Consider the following 16,760-nt stretch of genomic DNA (forward strand, 5'->3'; position numbering starts at 1 on the left):
CATTGAAATTTAAGCAGTTCAAGTCCAGTGAATAACCTGAAATGATACAAAGGTAAGCGGTAAACTGCCAGAGGTTTAAAAAAAAAAGTTTAGGTTACCAAAAACTGAAAAATAATGAACATTTCAGAGTTATACAAAAAGGCCTTTCAGGGAACAAGTAATGGGTTAACAACTTACAGCTGTTCTGTAGCAATGGAAGTAAATTAAGCCTTGAAAGTTGATGTTAACAATTCCTACAGGTGTCCCAACTTTTGTTGATTACTTACAAACCCTCTGTCTGTATAAAAGCAGTGTTGGAACAGACTGTGTTACTACACCCTCTTAAGCATTATTTGGACAGTATTGTACTGCAGGAAGTAGTATATCGCTCTCATAATGGTGAGAAAAAGGCAATTAACAAAGGAAGACAGACAGACCATTATAGCCCTTAAAAGTGTAGGTCTTTCCTTTAGATAGTCAATGGCAGTTTGTTTCTATATATAGATACATAAAAAAAAAAAAAATATATATATATATATATATATTGGTGCAATAAACTACCGTTCCTTTCTAGCTAGATTTGACTGCTTGAGGCAGGGTTGAACAGTATTGGGGCTACCAGACATCCACAGAAAATTCCCAGGCAGAAACCATAAAATCATTTACAGAGAGGATGGTATAAAATGGGAAAACCTTGCCAAGCTTACTCTGAAATAACTGGGATCCAGCAAGACCCAACATCAGCTCCTAGGAACAGGATGAGCAGATTGACCTCCTTTGCAAGTGAAGTTTCTGTAGATCTCATACCTTGCATGCAGAATTGGAGATTTAAAGATGCACGCCATTCCCTTAAATTAGACCCATTAAGTTTACTGAACCTGATCATTCAGATTCCAACTGGATACCCATTTACACCACACCCGGCTGCAATGCGTCAATTTGACTAGAGACCAGACACTAGTAACCTTTACCCCTTTAAAAGGGGAAGGGACAGGTGTCCCACAATAATGATGCTAACTTTTTGAAAGGAGGCGCACATAGCAGCTTGGGTTTAAAAGTGTACAGACAGGTTGAGTCGAGTTGTCAGTTTCCTCCTTGTGATCAGAGTTCCTCTCAATGTATTAAGAAACTGTTTGAACAAAGTGCTCGATTCCTTGTGTACCTTCAGGGTCCAAGTGTGTGAAAAGCAAGCAATGGGAGGACACGAGACTCAAATATGAAGATCTTTATTAGATTAGAGCAAGTTTATCATCTTCTGGATCTGACAGCAAGAGCAACAAGAAAGGCGAGCAGAACTCCAAGGAGAGCGGCCACCACGCCCAGCACTGGCACGAAGAGGGACAGGGGGGAGGAGTCTGAAACTGAACAAGACCAAGTGAGCACTAGGACCCAGGGGGAGCCACAAGACACACCCACCCATACAGGCAGCATTGCCTAGCAACTCAGATGACCTACACAAACTACCATGGAGTTCCTGAAAGTACATTTGAACACCATCTGTATTCGTGAATTAACATTGTAAAAATCATGTCTTCAGAACCAGAAATAGTTGACTCAAACTGCTGTGCACTTAAATTTAAGGCAGTCAAGTTTGTTGTGCCTGTAAATCAGATCAGTAAAGTGTCATGCTGGCTATAAAACAAATACTGATGAGGCATCACAGGAATGGAAAGGACTCCCAATCCAGAACACTTTGATCCATTCCTGGTTTCACTAGTAGTTTAGTAAGACACATCCGAGCTTGTTACCTATACACCTTCTGATCAAGCTTCTAATAAAACTGCTTCAAAATAATCCTGGTGCTCCTTTACCACAATCTAGTGGGATAGGACTGCAAATACTAGAAGCCATGGACAGTTATTTAGCAGGACACTTAACCAAAGCAACCTGGAGCCTAGGGGATGAACTGTGCATCAACTGCTGCAGCCCCCCCCCCCCCCCCCAACAATGGGACCTCCGTTTCACGTCTCATCCTAAAGGATGGAGCACGAGCAGGTAAAAATGACTTGCTCAGGGTCAGAGTCCATGGCAGTGCCGGGATTTGAACCTCCTGGTGTGAAGTCCCTTTAGAACACAAAGCCTCCCATTATTCAAGTGTTTTAGTTATTCACTCCTATTGGGTACTCCACAGCATCAAATCCAGATTGAAAATTCAATGACTGACATCCAACAGAAGTCTCACCTGCCGTTTTAAGGTCCACAACTCCTCCTTCTGGTACCAATTGGACTGGCCCGGCAGAAGCATAGCCTCGGATCTGGCTGTACCGATCAACACTACGGGCTGAGAGAAAACCAAACACACAAAAGCTTGAGACCAGTAATCCAGGGTACAGACATGAGAATGTCAGCTCCGAGGTTTGATTTTAGAAATCAGATGTTCTTTGGAGTCACTATACTGTAACCAATGTTCATGTTTGGATTCGTTAACTTCAAATTTTAAAATTTCAGCCTATCCACTCAATTGCAGCTCTACCTACAAGCACGCCAAGTAGAAAGGATTTAAATAACTCTCAGAATATATATAAAATAAATAAAAAAAACCTCCAGCTTGTATTCAGGACTGCCAGTGCTTACCAGATCTCTTTTCTCCAGGTACACAAGTCTTATTGCAGGTATCCTCCAGGTTAGGATCACAAACTACAGCCATGCAATGGAAATACACCTGGGGAGGAGGAGAGGAGGGAGAGGCAGCTCTTGGAGCAGAGGAACAGGAACACACTGCCACACGGTCTGAAGTTCATAGTGAATCAATACCTTTCCTATTGCTTGCTGTTACTGAAGTTTAATAAAAGCATTCATATTAACTGACCAATTGCATGGAGTGAATTGTTCTGGGTGATCACAGAATCAGGGGAGCCCCTTCATGCAGGGTCACTAACCTGTCTCCAGAAGGCAGGGTCCTTGCTAGACTGCTGTGCCTGGACCTCAAGCCTCTGGAGGTGGGGGGAGGTCCTGGCTGACACTGGGTGGAACAGAGTCCTGTAGGAATCTCCAGTGACCAGGCAGCTGCAGAGAGGAACACAGTCACTGCAAGCCTGCATTGGAAGCACAGCTGAATGGACTGCACTAGCAGAGAGGGCAAGAGGCAGCAAACAGTTTAAAAGCACAAGAGCAGAGTTAGGAGGGGAGCAAGTGAAGACACATGTAGACTATAGACCAGTGGATATTAAAACCCAATAGGTGCCATTCCTCTTTACAGACAGTTCATGCAAATGTGTGCAAGTCAGTTGCACTGTACAAATGCAAGCAAGGCAATTTCACTTTGAGGAGGAGGAGGCTCCACTCATTCCCACAGGAATCCCAATGCAGACAGCTGTGGGATTACAGTCCTGGGCAAGACTGAACCTCAGGAGGAAACTTACAATACATCTGCAAGGATGCAAATAAGACTCCTATTGCTTAGCAGTGCCACCCATTCCAGGTGAAGAAGAGCTCCATTAGTCACAGTATGTATAGGCAACAAGCTCAGGTACATCTTAAACTCATAACACACCTGAACTGGTTATTTTACACTGTGGCTAAAATCAAGCCTGCAACACCTAGAATGTGTTAAACTGCTATGTAATTTGAGTCTGATTCCCATCCCTGCATCTCCCAGTAGAGAGTGTCTCAACGCAGTGTGGAAGAGCATTGCCATCAATTGGCAGAGAAGGGCAAGTGGGAGAAAGGCAGCTTTCCTTGCTGTGAAGTTAAGGTTTCATTCAATATCTATCATGTTAAAGGAATGGCATGAGCCCAGAGTATCTGCACAGCCCTCCCCCTCACCCGTCAGTGACCAGGTCCCATTGAGGGCTGGCGTCCAGTTCAGGGGTCAGTGTGGCCCAGCAGTCCTGCAGGAGGAGGCGGTCAGCCAGGCTGTGGGGGTTCAGGAGCTCAACCTGCAGGAACAGGGGCTCCAGCAGAGACTGGGACACAGGGAACGCAGAGTAGAACTGGGAGTAGCTCACATCTGCAGGGAGAGAAAAAAAGTCATCTTCTGCCATGCTTGTAAAGCTCTGGAGTCATTACAGGTTGAGCTACCATTGCTGGCTGGTACCAACTATTGTTTGTACAGAAACTTTAGCAAGCATTTACGTTCACAGAATTTTAGCTACAAACTACTGCATCCTGTTTTGAGAACAGAACAGTTACATGTGTTCCCTTAATCTGCAACATTTCACACTGGCTAGCTTTAAAATGGATTTAGGGCTTCAGTATATAAAAAACACATCATAAAAGCATCTAAAGGCCTATTTTTGCAGAATTGTTACATCATAAAAGAAATACAAAGTGGCCTGTCCTCAAACAGCACATAATGGGTTAACCAATCAATCTACAGGTGTGATCAATCAATAATCTATTAAAGCCCCTAGTTTGGATTGTGTTACTCGGGTAGTGTGGACAGGGGAGCGCGTACGAAGAGTTTAATTCAGGCTGTCCTACCTCTAGCAAGACGGGCTTTCAGATTCAAGACATCTCTGCTTCTCTTGTCACCTAGAAGAGGAACAAATAAAGCAACATCCATTCAATGTCACAGCTGCAAGCAAGTCCATACGGTATTTGACCAGAACCGTACAGATTAGTACACTGGCAATTTAATTTTTCATAAATGACACCCCCTCCAGATACAAGCAAATGCCACAGGATGCACAGACAGCCACCGCCAGTAAACCAGCTTTTAACAAGTGCCATTGTAAATGGAAACAAGGACAGCTTATTCTGGTTTTGAAGTGTTGATGCATGGATTTATTTAAAAATCTTAAAGGCAGAGCACACCCGACAAAGGTAGATTGAGCCACACCCCCCCCCCCCCCCCCTCCACCTACCACTGTAGTAGGCAGACTTGAGCTGCAGGGTCCCCTCTCCTTTAGCAGTGAAGGATCCAGGGCCTGGAACCAGCTTCCTCTCAACAAAGATCTTCCTGGAGTCACTCACTGGGTACCGGCAACGGATAGTCAGCCTACAAAGAGGGTGTTGACAGCGCTGGGACAAAGTTTACAGACAGAGGAGGCTGGCCTATCCAAGCTCATCCGGTTTCTAGTAGCCGACTGATCCCAGAACTTCAAGCTGGGTCTTGCAAGGAACCAACCGACTGCCTCAACACAAGGTAACCCTAGGCAGCCCATTCCATCCCCTCACTGCTGTGTGTCTCCTTCCCTCTTAGTTCATCTCCACTTCATTTACACTGTCCTCAAAAGCAGTAACTCACTGCCTCCTAAATTTTAAAACTTTAAGCATCCATTCACACAATAAGTAATCTACAGCCAAAGCTTTGCATAACCTAGAATTTCAGGTTTGAAAATTAAATTGATCATGGAAAGTGAAACTACATCACACTGCAAGTCTACTGGAAGCCACAGTAGTAAAGTATTCCCCGTTCGATTTCAGAAGGTCACATTTTTCAATTGTGAAGTTTGCAGCAATTTAGTTGAACAAATCTACAGTACCATGTAGAGTCTGCCATGCACAAAACATATGACAATACTCCCTTAACTCTCCATTTTGACCCTTTAAATTTCACAGCTGCAGAGGTTTGTTGCACATTATTCTTTATTGCATTGGACAGTCATAACCTACATTAGTTTAGCTGGACATGAAGCTAAACCACTACAAGTTACTTGTTAAGTATATGGATAGCAGTATTCGATATGTTATCATAACAAGCAGGTTTCATTTGACTATGAAGCTAGAGGAGTTCATTTTATAGGGAGAGGCTACTTTGCCAGAGCTGTAGTGTTGCACATCTTGTTGAACACTCCGGGGCTCCTTGCATAACCCTGATCCCTCCTCCACTCACCTGTACTCAGAATCCCTGGTGATGACGGGAGCATTGGCTGGGAACAGCTCCCGACTATAGATGACTTCATTCTCGTAGACAAGGTAGTTATTATCAATCTGAAAACATAGCAGCCAGGTAAATCAAGCCAACTAGCAAGTATGTAAACATGAACCAATAGAACAGACAAGCATAGTCTTCAAAGACAAAAGCAATTGCAAACATGCATGGTGAACTGAGCTAATATTTTATCCAGCTTCCTCCAACATGTTACACAGCTCATTAATGGGAGTCCCTCCACTCAAATTTCCATAGAAATAGACCCATCTAGACCAGGGCTGCTCAACCCCTGGGAATTGGGATCCCAGGGTCTTTTGGTTTTCGTTCCAATGAACGTCTAAATAACTAAACCAATTAAGATTAAACTTCTAGAACCAATAGAAAACCACCACATGTTTCAGCACTGCAATAGGAGGCAAGCGCTGTCCGATATGTCCCAAGATTAAGGAATAGCATTCAGAGATAAGCCCATCACCTTGCTCCTGGTCCCACAGGTGTTGACCCGGAAAGTGAACAGGGCCCGGTCTGAGGTAGCCTCCGTGGGCCTGCAGTTCTGATCCAGCAGGGTGGTCCTGGCAAGATTCACGGGCGGTACAGGAGCCATGGGGACCACCAGCACTGACATCACTCCATTAGGCATGCACACTGGAGCAGAGAACAAAGCATGCAGACTTCACCCATTAACAATGGAATCTTAAATTCAGAACACGGGATGCATGTCTGCAACTGGATATTTCAGATTTATTCAATTCCTAGTTTTGGCTACAAGCTGCTGCTTTCTGTTTTAAGGGCAGACAGGTTAAATGTACCCATAACCAGAGCAGTCAAGTTTCATGCCAGCTATGAAGCACAAAAAAAAAAAAAAAAAAAAAAAAAAAAAAAAGGAGCTTCACAGTGGGTAGGAAAGAACACCAATAAATGTATCATTTTGGCTTACGTTTCTAATTTTATATTCATGTGTCATAAAAGCATCCGAAGGGCTAGATTTGTAGAATTAGTTACAATTAGACACGACTAGCGGTTACAGTAACGATGAGAATTAACAGGTAGCTGTTCAAATAGATAGGGCGGTAGCCCATCCTCAAATGAAGACAATGGCAGTTCAAGTTCAACCCTCACACTGGTATACCGAAATCAGAGTAGAATCTACCAGTTCAGGGGTGTCCCGTCAGTCCTGGAGGGCCAAGCCAAAAGGCAAAATGAGTCAACTACTTGAAGGTCTGGATTGAGGTTACATTAATATTTTTAGAACAAGGTTGGAACAAAGACCAGGAGTGGAAGGGCCAACCTTGGCCACCCCCGATCCAATTTATCTTTCAGCAGATGCTTTTATCCAAAGAGACTTCAGACCAAGATGTGAACTATGCAACTCCAGGGACCTCGGTTTTCCATCTCATCTGAAGGACTAAGCACAAGCTTAAATGACTGTCAGGGTCACAGCGGGTCAGTGGCTGAACCAGGAACACCCCACACCTTGAAGAGCAAAGCCACCCTTACCCAGCATCTCGTTGGTTGGGAACGGGCAGCGCTGTTCAAACCTGTCCTCCTCCTTCAGGCTCTTCATATCTCGGAGAATCAACACCACTTTACCAATAAGCCCCCTCAGACTGATATCCTTAGAGAGAAGCATGGAGGAGTCACTTGGACTGTACTTGAAGATCTCCCTCCTCCTACTGTGCACTGGATCTGCCCGACCCAAGCACCACATTCCTGGATCCTCCTCTAATGTACTATTGTCATTGTAGATATAACTTGCGCTTAATATTTAGATAGTCTTGCATTGGAACCCTGCAAGTCACCTTGGATACAGGAGAACAGCGAAACGCTGGCTCTGGCTGACAGCTACTAAATGCCGCATTCTGATCCCAGGAACAAATAGGAATATACGTAGTTGTTGGAGATAGGATGGCTCTAATCCATGAAGGACCTGAAGTTATTGACTAGTAGGGCTAGCTCTTAAACCCCCATTGATACACCCGACCATACAATGGCAGCCACAGCCCTGCTAGTGGGAGTTTGCCAGGCAGATCCAGGACCGAGACTCTTACCTCATAGATGTAGCCAATACTAAAGAGCGGCAACTCCACTCTGATCTTGGGCTGGCTGGTCATGGTGTAGCCTCGGCGAGCCACCAGTTCTGGGGTTAGAGGCTCTTCCCCAATGCAAAGCTCCCACTGGTAGTCCATGTTGCCTGGGGTCACTTCAAACACAATGCTGGTGTTTGTACAAATGCCTTTGACATCAGGATGGACTGGGGAAGGAAGGGAGAGGGAGTCAAGGGCTGGAACCAGTCTACCCCAAGACTGAATGAAACTGCTTGCAGAGGGCAGGCAATGGAACAGCACTGGGCTCAGGAGAATGCAGTTCTGAACAGGGGTTGTTGGCAGTGAAGACACATCTGTAGCTTCAACTAGCCAGACCTCCAACCAGATCCAGAAAACTGCCAAACAAGAACAGTGCATCCAAGTCAAGCGCAGCCATTATTCTAGTTCTGTTCTACCAACTGGAATTCCCACAGACAGCCACGTTACTTACCAACATCCTGAACGTCACACACGATCGTGGCTGGGTGGAAATAGGGCTCGTTTACAGGGATGATGTTCAAAGTGTAGTTGATGTTCAACAGGTATCGTCTGTAATTATCACCAATGTACTGCAAGAGAAGAGGTATTAACAGGGATGGGCCAACTGCTGTGCAACTAATTAAACCTGACCTTTCCCAAATTATATTACCCCCTCACGGGAGCAACGCCCCACAACAGCCCTGGAGAAATAAAGGTTAGGGGTTGTTGTGCTAACCAGCTGTTTACACCAAGGAGCTCCACCATGGACATCAAGCTATGGGGCCACACTGGAGAATGGACTGTAGGAGTCTGCTTGATGTTACTGGGTGCCTGGCCGGTAAGGGGTGGGGTCAGACTGCCCAACCGCTGGGGGAAATAAGGGCCAATGCTCCTCTAATCAAGGAGTAGCAACTTGGCACAGCCAGGAACCTGCACTCCTGACTCATCCCTCACCAAGGTGAATTACTAAAGAAAATCCTACACAAGACCAGCCTCGGGACTAGACCGCTACAGCCTGCAGATGCATGGCAAAAATTAAAGCCTATGCTTAAAACCAGGCAGGCTTTCACCCTCACCTGCTCCGTGATGAGGGGGTGAGCGAAAGGGACCTTCAGGACAAAATCCTTGGTGCCGTTAGGGTGCTTGACCTCAATGATCTTCACGCCTCTGTTCTCAGCCTCAGGAAGGGTAAGGGGAACCCCGTTGATGGTCAGATTTTTCAGCTCCACATCCGGCTTGAAGTTACCAAGGGTCACCGTGAAGCCCTTCTCACTCGGGATGGTGTCTGAGAAAAGACATGGAGAGGTTGAGCAAGAATATACCTGAACAAGGAGAGTTCTGAACCCCAGGACTGGGTGCAACAGCAGGGCTAGTGTCAGTTTCTAACCCTGCTCGCACCACTCTGTACTCTCAAAAGGTTACTCCAACAGTGCAAGGCTGTGGTGGGCAGGTACTTACTGTTCACCACATAGGGGGTCTCAGGGAGGTAGGGGGAGCGGACTGGCTTGAAGGAGCGGTGCTGGGTCATCTCCCACAGGTCATCGGCCCATTGGTGCTCCAGAAAGAGGTCAATGGCGTACATCTGGTTGTACTTGTTGTCAATCACATGACTCTGCAAATTTCCAGACATGCAAACACATTAGGGTGACAGACTGCCTCTACTTGGAGACTAGGGGGTGAACTATGCAGCAACTGCTGCAAAGTCACTCTTCATAGTACCTTGTTTGTTTTATGTCTCATCCAAAAAGGACAGAGCACATGGAGGTTAAGTGACTTGCTCTGGGTCACAGCGAGTCAGTGGCGGAGCCAGGAACACCCCCTTGTCTTTAACCACCAAGCCTCCACAGATAGGCATGGAAACCCAACCGGAGGGTCCAGACCCTGGCTATGTTACCTTGCGATATCCTCCCACAGCGCCAAAGGGAATGCTGATTTTCACCGCAGTGCTGTTGACTAGCAGCTGGTATCCCCGGCTAGTAGCAGTGATCTCATCCAGGGGCCTCCCCTCCACTCCCATCTTGATCTGCTTATCCACAAACTTGGTGGGATGCAGGACCAGCGGGGAGAGGAGCCTGGGGGTGACCCAGCTCAGGTAGGTGCCATCGAAGACAGAGGGGTCTAGAGACAAATGGGAGGGGGGGGGGGGGGGAGGAATTAGTTTAAAGACAATTGTTTAGAGGTCTCAAATGCACTGAAGATTCAGCATATAAATACTAGCACCTCAGCTAGTAAGATATTGAACCAAATTGATTAATTTATGGAATGTCACACTACATTTGTACAATGCATGGGACTGATCCATTTAAAGTTCCTAGCTCAGAAAGCTTGCAGACTCCCTTAGCTGTCCTCTAGCACTGCGGTGCTTCTCAGCTCAGGGAATGCTTGCAGACACACTGCTGGCTCTCCTCTAGGATTGCTGTGCTCAGCTACTCACTCTTAGCGCAGGCAGCTGAAGTGTCCACCAATAGCAGCATCCACCTCTGCTTGTAGAACACAGTGGCTCTGATGGCTTCCACTGGGATCCCTGCCACCTGAGGATAGAGAAGAGCGTTGGAGCAGAGACCAGGACGAGCCTCGCATCTCACTGGCTCCTCAAGACCCACCCGTTTACACTGCACCTGCAGATCTACCTCTACCATGCATGGACTTCACCTCAGCATCATGTTACTGGATCTTCAGCAAATGCATTACCAGGTCACTGTAGATACAAGTTCTTAAATCATTGCATCCTAGTTCATACTGTATCAGTAGTATATACACTTACTGTATTCAAATATTAATCATGCATTACAACACTATACTGCCTCAAGACCCATTAAACCTTGGATAAAGGCAACTGCCAAATAGTAATCTTAGATTCCTACTAAAAAAACAATTTCTTTGATTACATGTTCTTAAATTGTGAAAATCTATTAATTGGGCTAGATTTCATTTGGCCTTTCACTAGAAAGCAGATTGGAGCTCTTTTGGCTTTATGTATATTTCTGGAGTGTCCTGGGATGTTTTCACATGGACACTATATAAAAATGAAACCAGTTTTGTATTACTGGTATTTTAAAAGTTCTCACCATGACCACCTCTGACTTGGCCATGCTGTAGGGCGATCTGAAGAGGATGCGGCTGGTTGTGGAGTTGATGAAGTACCCCTCGGTACGGGCGTCTGTGGCGTTCATGGTTTTAGGGGGCATCCCGGTCTGGTGGAACACGACCTGCCACACGGACATCACTGCTTCCTGGGCCTGCAGTGCAACACAAAGAAAGCCAGCTGAGAACCAGAGCCATTCAGATAGACAATGGAAAGAGAGATGCACTTACAGAGCCTGTCCACAAGAGGCAGTGCAAGCTCTACAGAAACAAACATCTACACCAGGAAGTGTCAAACTCCAGTCCGAGGGCCACATGGTCTTCATTCAGACTTAAGCTCTCAATTAACTTGATCTAATTGTGTTCAATTGGATAGGTTTAAAAAGTCTTACAGATGGTGATTTCAAAAGTGCACTTGATTCAAGGTACACTACCTATAAAAACACTGAGGCTGGGAAAGTAGTGTCAGTGTCCAATTAAATAAATCAGACCAATTACGAGAGCTTTGGGTGGGACGAAAGCCAGAAGACACTGCTGCCCTCCAGGAACAGAGTTGGACACCCCTGCTCTACACCTGTCCCAGTTGAAAGGTCACTCACTATGGAGAGTGCTGCTTCCCAGTCTTCCTTTGCCAGTCCTTCCTGAGCGATAACTGGAACATTTTTCCTGACAGACACCTGGGGCAGGAGGGTTGAGGTTAGAACAGCAGGGATGGGAGCAAGACTCCTGTTGCATAGCAGGGCGAACCATTCCTGGTTTTGCCAAGAGCTTGTTACCTGTATACCGTGGCTAGTCAAGTTCATATTAAAACCTGGAATGGGTCAATCTGCTATGCAACAGGAGTCTCATTTCCACCCCTAAAAGTCACCAGGGTGTGATTAATCCATCAGCTGATCAACTGCTCAATAGAAAGCACCCAGATGAAACCCCCTAGTTTTAGGGGCAGTGGGTTACCACCCCACCTCCATGTAGTTCTCCTCACAGACGACCTCACGAGGGTTCCAGGGACTCTCAGTGCTGCAGGACAGGGAGAAGGGGTAGACAGTCTCTCTACCCAGAGAGTCCATTCTCACAAAGCGGTACTGGAGAACATACGAGACATCATTCTAGAGAGAACGGAGAAAGAGCGATTCAATACTGGAGAATCCTTCACAAGCGGCACACATGGATAGAAGAACTAGCAAACAGGGCGGTTCATCACCAGGCTGGGGGACAACCCCATTGCCTTTTAAAAGTTCAAGCCCCTCCAAAAAAGGATTTGGAGACCATTGTTCAACTGCTTTTCATTGGAAGCCAATTTAATTGACCAACAAACAGCAATTGAATGTGTGGCCAATGTGAACGGATTTTAACAAGACTGCCAATTGCAATGGGTCCAGAATGGATGGAATTCATCAACAGCAGGATTTAAAAATAAAGAAATGGGCACGGTAGTGTTACTGCAGTGCTGTACTCACCATGCTCTGCACGTGACAGGCCAAGAACGACGCTCTGAAGATCAGGTCCCCGGGGAGGTTGAAGGAATAGGTGAACCCGCACGTCGCTGCGTAGCTGTCATTCAGCGGGTGAATACCGTTTCCATCTGGAGGGAGAGACACGAGAAACATTGCAACACACGTCACCAAGCAACTCCCATAGGGATCGACATAGCTGACTGTACACAGGAGGACAGAACCCAACCCATTCAGACCAACTTCAAGAAAAACACATTTATATAATTTGTTACATTCTGAAATCAATATTTATTTTTCTTCCTTCATTTTTGGCTACAAAACGCTGTGTCCTATTTTGAGGAAAGCCGGGTTCAATGTGTTCCAGTAATCAGAGCAGTGAGATTTCACACCAGTTATGAAGCTCAATGAAGAGAATTGAGAATGATCATTGTGGAGGGGAACAGCATGAAATGCAACTTCAGTTTATTTTATATCGAGGTGTGAAAAGCACCCAAAAGGCTCAAAGTACATTTCGTTAACTCTTCCCGTTAATTGCGGCAAGCTGTCAGAATAGTCAAATTAGAGGATACCAATTAAATGCTCAGTACCCCATCCTCAAATGAGGACAATGGTTAGCTACAAGGTCAGAGGTCAAGACCTATGTTAATTTGATTAAAATGTTCACATAAATATGCAACATATGCCTTGGAATATTTTAGTCCACAACATGAATAATGAAAGGTTTATATGTTATAAGTATACGATAGCCTCGCCAGACTTGCTGGTCAAGGCACGTTGCAACGCTCCAAGTTGTATTGGGTTGCCTAGGTAACGTAACGCAGCATGCACCTCACTTCCTGGTGGCCATGCGCTGGAAAACACAGGTAAGGCACACAAGCGTAGAATTGAATCCTCCTTGATTGAGCACGGAGCGGCGCTCGAACAATCATCAAAATGAAAAACTGAAATGAAACAGCATGTCACTGAAGCGGTGTACCACGGAGAATGGCTCTGTGGTACTTGGTTTATTGAATCACCATTAGTAGCCTACAGGTCCAGAAAAGGTTATCTAAGAAAGTTGTTGCATGCGCTGCTACATCAGCATCCAAAGTCCGGCTTATAAATCCAAGGTTTTTTCAAAACAAAAAGGTTGGATAAGAAAGAAGTTCAATGCACTGAAGGAAAATAGTTATGCAAGAAAACATTTCATTTCATTGGATGAACCTTGGATTTTTCTACAGTAACACAATATTCTATTTAAATAGTATTTTATTAAGAGGCCTTCTTGTATTCTATGAGCTTCTGTGCAATGGGCTACATGAAGCAAACCACTAATCAAACAAGACAGGAAGGCAAAGTGTTTAAAATAAACTTGGTTTAATTCTCAATTATAAAGTGTGACTTGGTATGTAAAAAACACAAACTGAAAATGCATTGATATTTTACTGCATTTAATTCAAATGTATTTCTAACAGACAAGAGATTAATTGATCAGGCTGCAGCTAGCCGATATCTGTGTGTATTACTGTTGAATCACGTTTAATTTGAATGGGATTTCCAAGTCCTGATATGCCTCAATTCCCTCCCCCACCACTCCAGCGACGGCAGTGACAATGGCTTAGACCGACACATGAGGTTTACGCGGGACGTTTTGTTACCCAGACGAAATGCTTGCCTTTTTATGACGGGGTTTATTAATAAAGACCCAGAGTTTACCGGACTCAAAATGCCAAAACGCAGTGGAATGACCCCACGACCAGCAACCCTACACGCAGACTGAACAACTTACAAGCGCCTCGACTTACCAATGACGTCGAAGCGGAAGCTGCCGCCGGCAAACCTGCCATTGGTCGACATCCAGAAGTACCGATCCCGACACTCCGTCACGAAGTTTCCTGAATTTAGATAATCAGAGTCGCACCTTTATCTAAACACCATTAAATAAAATGACACAATCCAAGAGAACAGTACTGTAACTGACAAAGTGAAAACTAGCTTTCTTTATTAACTACAACGTCTCAGATGCCGAAACATTGTAGCCAACTGATTAGCAGCAGCCCTGGACTCATTATCTGATGTAACATTGTCAGGCAGCCCAATGTTAGTGTTGATTGAAGTTTGTGAAGCCAGGACACACAGATCACATGAAGCAAAGTGATGATATTATATCGGGGAGGCTACAGGGTGTTCTTCGGGCAATGTTTATCTACCTGACACGTCCTGAGCGACCACGCCAGCAGGCAAAAACACGCACAGCCAGGCAACTCTGCAAATACAAAATAATAACGCCATGAACATGGATATGAATTCTTACACATCAGGTACGGTAGTGTGCTGCAGCCAGACCGCTAAAGTGGAGAGCTAGTTCAAATCGACTGCAAATAATAAAATACATAAATAAAAGCTCAGCTCACCCTAAAAGCAGCCAAAACCCCATCTCGATACGATTGCACCGCCGATCAACAAGGACTCCCTGGCGCTCACAACAGAGACACGCCGCTATCCTCGCTTGCTGGGTCGCGGCGCGCCCCGGGGTTTATAAAGCCTCAGAATCGCCTCGCTTCGGCGCACACGCGCCCTGCCGAGCGCACCCGAGTGTGATGACGTCAATGAGTCACCACGTGGTGTCTGAACGCGTGCTGATCGCGTGTCATTAAATGTATAGAGGACCGGGGAAGCTAGCTAATGCTATTATTATTATTATTATTATTATTATTATTATTATTATTATTATTATTATTATTATTATTATTATTTCATGGCTGTTTAATTCAATGAATCACGCCATTCCGGCTCATGTTCCCTCTTGAGCTGGAAGCGCGCAGTGGCTCTGATTGCTTGATTCATCGCATCTGCCGCTGCTGTCTCCATTGGGCGCCGATCCCAGCTCGATATATTCGGGGGGTTCGTGTTGAAAGATGTCTGTGGTGTGGAGATGTCGTGGTTATGGGGCAGCGTGGAGGACACGGACACTGGCACGCACTCTCTTTATATGGTCTTTATAAAAATACTTTCTTTCGGGTTCAGTTGGTAATCGCATAATGTAACGAGTGGTATTTGTCTTGTCAATTAAATGAGGAGTATCTGGAAGATTCAAACTGAAATGAAAACGTGTTTTTTGTGGAAGTCAGCTGTAGTGTATCGATCGCTGGTAACATTCAAATGTTAGCCTCATTTTTAATGTTAGTGCACATATAACACATGCCAATAATGGTTATTTTATTTATGCCCACTTAGCAGAAATGAAATAACTAAATCTAAATTGAATAAACATAAAACTTTTGAAGAAAGGACCTGTGTTTTCAGCGTCTTCCTGGTTGTTAGGGTGTCCAGCATCTCTCAGATGAGTTTTAAAGAGGCGTGTGTGGTGTTTATTATTATTATTATTATTATTATTATTATTATTGCAGCTATACCACTGAATATGTGTTTTCATTTTTGCTTGCACGGATACAAAACCTAAATAAATACTGTATGTAAATATGATATTCTAACAATCGACTTGTACATATAACCTGTGTTTGCTATGACAATACAAACAAAATATCGATGTTCTGTGATCATTTAAAAGCTAAATCCGCCTCCGCAGTAGGATCACAATTATCCTGGTATTTTGGATCAAAGTAATCCTAATCTCCTCTTTAAATTCTGAAAAACCCAATTTTAACATTTAATCATGATTAAAAATGCGATCGGATTACCAAAACGAAATCCAGATCACAATAATCCCGATCGCATTTTGATGTTTTGAAAAACCCAATTGCACAATATAATTCAGATCAAACGCTGAAATCCGATTAGCAAAGTTTCGAAAAACCGGCGCCAGCCTATAGGGGCATCTTGCACTCCACTCGGGAGACCCCACAGGTAACATATATAAAAGATAAACAAGACAAACTTAAAACAAGTCCTGCAACAAAGCAATTATCTGGGTCGTTACTTTTTATTTGTTTGAAAGTAAAGATATATGAAAGCATGATAACCTTTATGTACAAAAATCTTCACGAATATACAATTGAGCAAGAACTGTACAGTATTAAAAGTGAAAATAAATCAAGGTAAATAAAGTCCATTCATTTAGTTCAGTAAATTATGAATGTATTTAATTTACTTTTACCAAATATATAGGCCATCCTTCAGTATTGCTAATTCTCAGAAATTAATGTATTTCTGTCCAGTGGGGATGACAAACAGCATTACTCTCCTCAGCCAGTGTGGAGAGGAAACCGTGCTTCCTTGCGCCAATAGGGACACAATGAGCGTTAAACTATTACACCAAACACGAAACCAAAAATTCAGAGCTCAAGACCAGAATCTCAGAATGAGGATGACCAAGATGAAAGACTCAAAAATTCAAAAAATATAATTCCTGAGAATTCTTAGCTG

General features: G+C 44.5%; 1 protein-coding gene across 2 annotated transcripts; it reads right to left on the reverse strand.

Annotated features, from left to right (window-relative positions):
* Nucleotides 1–1,189: 1,189 nt before the first annotated feature.
* Nucleotides 1,190–14,916, reverse strand: LOC117397773 (uncharacterized). Of its 2 annotated transcripts, none has more exons than XM_059008667.1 (23): nucleotides 14,789–14,916; nucleotides 14,585–14,640; nucleotides 14,180–14,269; nucleotides 12,399–12,523; nucleotides 11,904–12,047; nucleotides 11,541–11,618; nucleotides 10,926–11,096; nucleotides 10,292–10,388; nucleotides 9,752–9,975; nucleotides 9,316–9,469; nucleotides 8,934–9,142; nucleotides 8,330–8,447; nucleotides 7,843–8,045; nucleotides 7,292–7,409; nucleotides 6,270–6,439; nucleotides 5,756–5,853; nucleotides 4,785–4,918; nucleotides 4,402–4,452; nucleotides 3,745–3,928; nucleotides 2,859–2,985; nucleotides 2,554–2,641; nucleotides 2,162–2,253; nucleotides 1,190–1,340 (listed from the first exon to the last, which is right to left on the reverse strand). In XM_059008667.1, exons 1-23 carry the CDS (start codon nucleotides 14,809–14,811, stop codon nucleotides 1,209–1,211), a joined length of 2,886 nt encoding a protein of 961 aa, XP_058864650.1. In that variant the 5' UTR covers nucleotides 14,812–14,916; the 3' UTR covers nucleotides 1,190–1,208. The 2 variants fall into 2 exon arrangements, with proteins under 2 accessions (XP_058864650.1, XP_058864651.1); XM_059008668.1 differs by having other exon boundaries at nucleotides 2,162–2,260.
* Between the last annotated feature and the right edge of the window lie 1,844 nt (nucleotides 14,917–16,760).

The sequence above is a fragment of the Acipenser ruthenus genome, chromosome 37 (genome assembly GCF_902713425.1).
Source record: "Acipenser ruthenus chromosome 37, fAciRut3.2 maternal haplotype, whole genome shotgun sequence".
Classification (NCBI taxonomy): Eukaryota; Metazoa; Chordata; class Actinopteri; order Acipenseriformes; family Acipenseridae; genus Acipenser; species Acipenser ruthenus.

Excerpts from the sequence above, each read along its gene's own strand:
- LOC117397773 (XM_059008667.1), bottom strand. The coding sequence starts at position 14,811 with ATGGGGTTTTGGCTGCTTTTAGG. Across the intron at positions 11,619-11,903 it reads GTGAGGAGAACTACATGGAG|GTGTCTGTCAGGAAAAATGT; the intron begins GTGGGGTGGTAA and ends CTCCTGCCCCAG. Across the intron at positions 8,046-8,329 it reads GTGTGACGTTCAGGATGTTG|TCCATCCTGATGTCAAAGGC; the intron begins GTAAGTAACGTG and ends TTCCTTCCCCAG.